The sequence below is a fragment of the Musca autumnalis genome, unplaced genomic scaffold (genome assembly GCF_047663935.1).
Source record: "Musca autumnalis isolate F117 unplaced genomic scaffold, ASM4766393v1 scaffold_1, whole genome shotgun sequence".
NCBI lineage: Eukaryota > Metazoa > Arthropoda > Insecta > Diptera > Muscidae > Musca > Musca autumnalis.
In genome coordinates, this window is record NW_027411644.1 from 191760675 (window position 1) to 191766268 (window position 5594).

Sequence of the window (5594 nt, forward strand, 5' to 3'; positions counted from 1 at the left end):
TTTTTTTAAAAGTGCAGTCATCAAAAGATTTGCAAATATTTGCAGCCCTAATGTGGTTATTCCGTATCCAATTTCCAATTTCATTCCCCAAAATTCGGCCAAATTTACACGATGCTCTCTATGGAACAAGCGCGTACAACCCATAAAAACACTAAAAAATTGCATTTTTTGAAAATTTTTTGCTATATAACTAAGTACCTCTAGACCCCAAACTAATTTTTATAATTTAAATCACACCCTCTGCTATTAACTAAAAACAATCATGTCCAGTTTCATTACGAACTTATTTAACATTTAAACAAATATGAAGTTAATTTTTTTGCTAAAATTTTTTAAAATCTGATGCAACAAAAAAAAAGAACTCTTGTATTTGATAGTGATTAACTGAGTGAATATTTACAACAACAAAAATGAAAAAACAAAATCTTTATCTGCAAAGTGTCTCTAATCGATACAATGGAAAATGTTTCGCAATTTTATAGTTCGATTTTTTGACTTTCTCGCCGCTAGATCAGTGGTTTCGACCAGTGTGGGGCGGACTGACATGCATAAATCGACTCAGAAAGTGATTCTATGTATTGCGTAGAAGGAACTATGGGTCTATCTCGTTTCTTTTTGTATTTTACATACAAATGTACAAAGACATAATACCCCTTACCACAGTGTGGTGTAGGGTATAAAAAAATAGCCTGTGGCGCTTTCCACGTTCCGACACCAATTGGCTTCATAAATTGACAGTATTTTATTTTTACAGGTTTTTTCAATTCTTAATATTGAATATAGTTCGATTAGTATTGGCTACGATATAGTTACTTTTCTTAAAATTTTTAAATTAATTACAATTTGTGTTATGAAATGAAAAAATTATATGAAATTAATGATATTTTTAATTTTCTTATACATTTAAAATAAAAATTGTATTAAAAAAATCACTTAAATTATATTAACGGACATAACTCCCAATGGGTCGGACATAGCTCCCAAAACGATTTTGGGAGTTATGTATGTCACGACACCTACTTTAAATATAGTGACACTTTTAATTATTTGGTCATAGGAAATTATTTAGAAATTTTCATAAACATTTTGAACATTTAGCATCCAAAAGGTCATATTTGGCATTATCAAGCATATGCTTGGTACAAGAGCACAATTTTTGGACGATAGATCTTCAAATTGGAGCAGTTTCCGTCGGTCGAAAATTTCATTGTCAAATATCAGAGATATGGGAATATTTGTAGGGGCATATATATTTAGTAATATTAGGTGTATATCAAAAAGTATACTGAAATTCAAAGAAAATTTAAAGATGTAGCAGAAGGGGCTAAACAATGTCAAATTTCCAATTTTAGAATATTGTAAAATGTATAATATATATGATTGTTCCACAAACATGCCCGAAGGGACAAGGGAGACTTCTCTCATATCAATGAGTGCCACCCGATTCCTATTGGCTATCGCCGAATCCTTCACCGCTTGAAGAGAAGTTTTACGAGTCGCCAACATTACTGAGGGGTATTTTTGTCACCATTGAAAATTTGATGTTGCCTGGCCGGGGAATCGAACCCTTACTTATTTATTTATTTATTTATTTTTTTTTTGCCTTATTAAGGCGAATTTAATTTTTAGAGTGCTATTTGAATTCTCTTTTCGAGTTGAACTGTTTATGCCCTAAGAGCTACATTGAAAAATTAGGAATCCAACGAAATCCCACGCTTTCAACCATTATGCTACGTTTCACGGGCGGTTAGACCGATCATAAGGCATATTAAAATGTTATTTTAGTGGGTGGACGAAGGCTAAACTTGGAAACTAGCAATTATATCAAAAAACATTCGAAAATTGTATATTCAAATTATTTATATATTTTAATGTTAGTTATTTAATTCCAAACTTTTCCTATAGTCCGACTTGGCTGGTAAACCTTATTTTTCAATGCTTTATTACAAATACTAGGCAGCTTTTTTCTACCTTTATTTATATTTGTCCTTCTGTATCAGAAGATTTGATCATCAATATTTTTCATCGGAATCTTTGACAAGTTGATGGTGGCTTAGAACGCTAAGACGCCGGCAACCGTGTCACTTGGATTTAAGCTTGATGTTATAAGGTGACAATAATTATATTTTTTCCATAAAGGAATTTTGATTTGCTGAAAGTTAATTCCGAGGGGTAGTGGTGTAGGGTATCACATGGTCGGCCGCGTCCCACTATATCATTTGCTTCCTTGTTTTTTTTTTTTTTTAAGAAAAGTATGAATATTAAAAATGAACTTTTTCTTCTTTGTTATAATTTCTCATTTTGGTTAATATCAATTCTTCACGTTGTTTCCCTTTAAGCCTTTCTTTTCATTGGCAAAATATGGACTTTGCTTCAATTGTTTTTTTAACCGATTCCGGATTGTACACTACAAAGAAAGCTGTCACTATTTTAAAGCATAATAACTATATTTTTAATTCACATATTATTTTTCCTGTGGACAAAAGTCGAAATGTTTCATTATTGCTTTTGATGTTTGAAAACTGTTTCCTGTTCCTTTGCAGTTTTCTTTTTCTTAAACTACAGATCTTTGGAATCAAATCTGTATTAAACAAATTATTGAACATAGATGCAAACGACTATAATTTTTATGTAATTTTAGAATTTTCTTCGAAAACTTTGAGATATTTTAGATTTTTTACATGTATCCATATTACATAAACATACATACATATGTAGGAATATATAGTCACCACATAATTTAGCAAATAAAAATATAGCATTATCTTAATTCAAAGGTTGAAATCTTTCCCAAAAGAATCTTCTTTTTAATTCCTAATAATTTCATTAAGACACTTTTCCGTGACGTCTGAAAACTATGTACTTGAGAAACATGCAAAGAAAATTGAAATGTTTTGTCATTTTTTTCAATAGTTTTGCGGATAATCCCAAAATAAAGAAAAATCTAAAATTTTCCCAATTATCAAACATCCATCGACAATTAATTCCAAGTAAAAAACTGCATTCCCTTTTACAATGAATGCAAAAAGAGAGCAATTAGGAAGCAGCAAAGAAAACATCATTAGAAAAAATTAAAACGTTAGTAGAACAACTAGAGCACCGGGCGAACCGAAATTATGAGAACAGGTAACAACAACGATGTACATTAACAATGGTCCTGGTTCTCGTCATAGAAGCAACACACAAGCAATAAACAACACACCACCCTTTATCTTACAGGCGCACACAGCAATAATTCTTTCATAAAATTTTGTTGAAATGAGAGCAGCGAACACAGGTAAACCACCATAAAAGAGATGTCATAAAATCATCCTCGGCACTGAATGAAAACCTCTGCTAATGTGCGAATACACAGGCAAAAATGAAAGATCTGCATGTGTGCGCCACTCTTCGGGGTTGTTCGATGATGCACACGCACATTAAGGATAATGTGAGAGAAAGAGAGAGAGAACACAAAATAACCCTCTTGTGTGTGCCTGTGTGTTTAACCAATGAACGGGCGTATGTTAGGTAAACGGGGATGATCGTAGCATTGGTTGGCCGTATGAATGGTAGAGTGCAAAATTTGCGCCAGGACTATTAAAGGACGAGCTCGGTGGTGAATTAGCAACACAAACCATTTGGATCTCAAACAGTGAACACAACTCAAACAGAGCTGCGAACACTACAAATATTAAAATAAAAAACTTGACAATTACAAAAACGCACAAAATAGTTTTATAAAAAACTACAACAACCACACATTTTATTATCACTAAGGATTACTTTACAATAACAAACATCAACATGCAAACCACCGAATCTGGATCTCCCGATATCATGGATCAAAAATACAACTCCGTCAGATTATCACCAGCTGCCTCAAGTAAGTATCTGAAGAATCAACAAAAAACACCACACAAAGGAATTATCAGCAAAGGATACAAAATTACTTTGGCGACTTAAAGGATTACGCCAATGTAGTTTTTCTTGTCTCCCACTGTTATTCCCCAATTTTTCTTTTGTAATTGTTTTTCATAATTTACTAATTAACTCCTTTCTTTTTTGCTTTACTTTTAGGTCGCATCCTTTATCATGTACCTTGCAAAGTTTGCCGTGATCACAGTTCCGGCAAACATTACGGCATATATGCCTGTGATGGCTGTGCTGGCTTTTTCAAACGTTCAATTCGTCGTTCCCGCCAATATGTCTGCAAATCGCAAAAACAAGGACTCTGTGTTGTGGATAAGACCCATCGCAATCAATGCCGTGCCTGCCGTTTGCGCAAATGCTTTGAAGTTGGCATGAACAAAGATGCTGTTCAACACGAACGTGGACCCCGCAACTCTACATTGCGCCGCCACATGGCCATGTACAAGGATGCTATGATGGGTGGTTCTGAAATGCCTCAGATTCCAGCTGAAATCCTCATGAATACTGCTGCTCTGACTGGTTTCCCCGGCTTGCCTATGCCCATTCCTCCATCTCATCACATGCATCCCAGTTTGGCTGGCGCCTTCCCCGCTCCACCATCTGTTTTGGATTTATCTGTTCCACGTGTACCCCAACATCCCATGCACCAAGCTCACCCCAGCTTCTTTGCACCAACCGCTGCCTACATGAATGCCTTGGCTGCCACCCGTGTCTTGCCACCCACACCACCACTAATGGCTGCTGAACACATTAAAGAAACCGCAGCTGAACATCTCTTCAAGAACATCAACTGGATTAAGAATGTCCACTCATTCGGTGAATTGCCTTTGCCCGATCAATTGCAATTGTTGGAGGACTCCTGGAAGGAATTCTTCATCTTGGCCATGGCTCAATACCTTATGCCCATGAACTTCACCCAGCTATTGTTTGTCTATGAATCGGAAAATCCCAATCGTGATGTTACCGGCTTGGTGACCCGTGAAGTTCATGCCTTCCAAGATGTTCTCAACCAGTTGTGCCACCTCAACATTGATAGCCATGAATATGAGCTAATTCGTGCCTTGACTTTGTTCCGTCGCCCTGGCTCTGATGACTTGGCCAATTCTTCATTGTCCACCAGCAATGGCAGTCCCAACTCCAGCATCTCAGCTGAATCTCGTGGTCTTATCGAAAGTGCCAAAATCGCCGCCTTGCACGATGAAAGCCGAATTGCCCTCATTGGATACATTGCCCGTATGCATCCTGGTCAACCCATGCGTTTCCAAAGCATTATGAGTGTATTAGCCCAAATGCACAAAGTTTCATCCTTTGCCATTGAGGAGTTATTCTTCCGCAAAACCATTGGTGACATTACCATTGTTCGTTTGATTGGCGACATGTATAGCCAAAGAAAAATCTAAATACATAAAACAGTTTGCCGTCGGATCGGTTGATACACCATTGAATCACTGCTCAACGTTAGGGCAAAGGACACTTGAGGTGTCCACATCCGCTGCCTAGCCCGAATGGGCCCTGAGGAGCTTTATAGCCTCAGGTCGGCGGAATGCGCTCACGTTCTGGAAACTGTGATAAATATGCCTATGCCTCTTCCTATCACTACCGCTATTTTTAACAGGAAAGTGTTAAAAAACAAAAGGACAATACTCAAAGTTTTGATGTGGCCAACAGCACTTAAAACAAAT

The 5594-nt window shown here is 36.4% G+C and overlaps 1 protein-coding gene across 1 annotated transcript; it reads left to right on the forward strand.

The window, feature by feature from the left end:
• Positions 1-3786: 3786 nt before the first annotated feature.
• tll (nuclear receptor subfamily 2 group E member tailless) lies at positions 3787-5312 on the forward strand. Its single transcript, XM_073963929.1, has 2 exons — positions 3787-3865; positions 4060-5312. The coding sequence occupies exons 1-2, from the start codon at positions 3787-3789 to the stop codon at positions 5310-5312; spliced, it is 1332 nt and encodes a 443-aa protein (XP_073820030.1).
• Positions 5313-5594: the final 282 nt, after the last annotated feature.

Bases quoted from the DNA above. Each gene is read 5' to 3' on its own strand.
- tll (XM_073963929.1), top strand. From the start codon at position 3,787: ATGCAAACCACCGAATCTGGATCTCCCGATATCATGGATCAAAAATAC. The intron at 3,866-4,059 runs GTAAGTATCTGA...CTTTACTTTTAG, and splicing joins ATTATCACCAGCTGCCTCAA to GTCGCATCCTTTATCATGTA.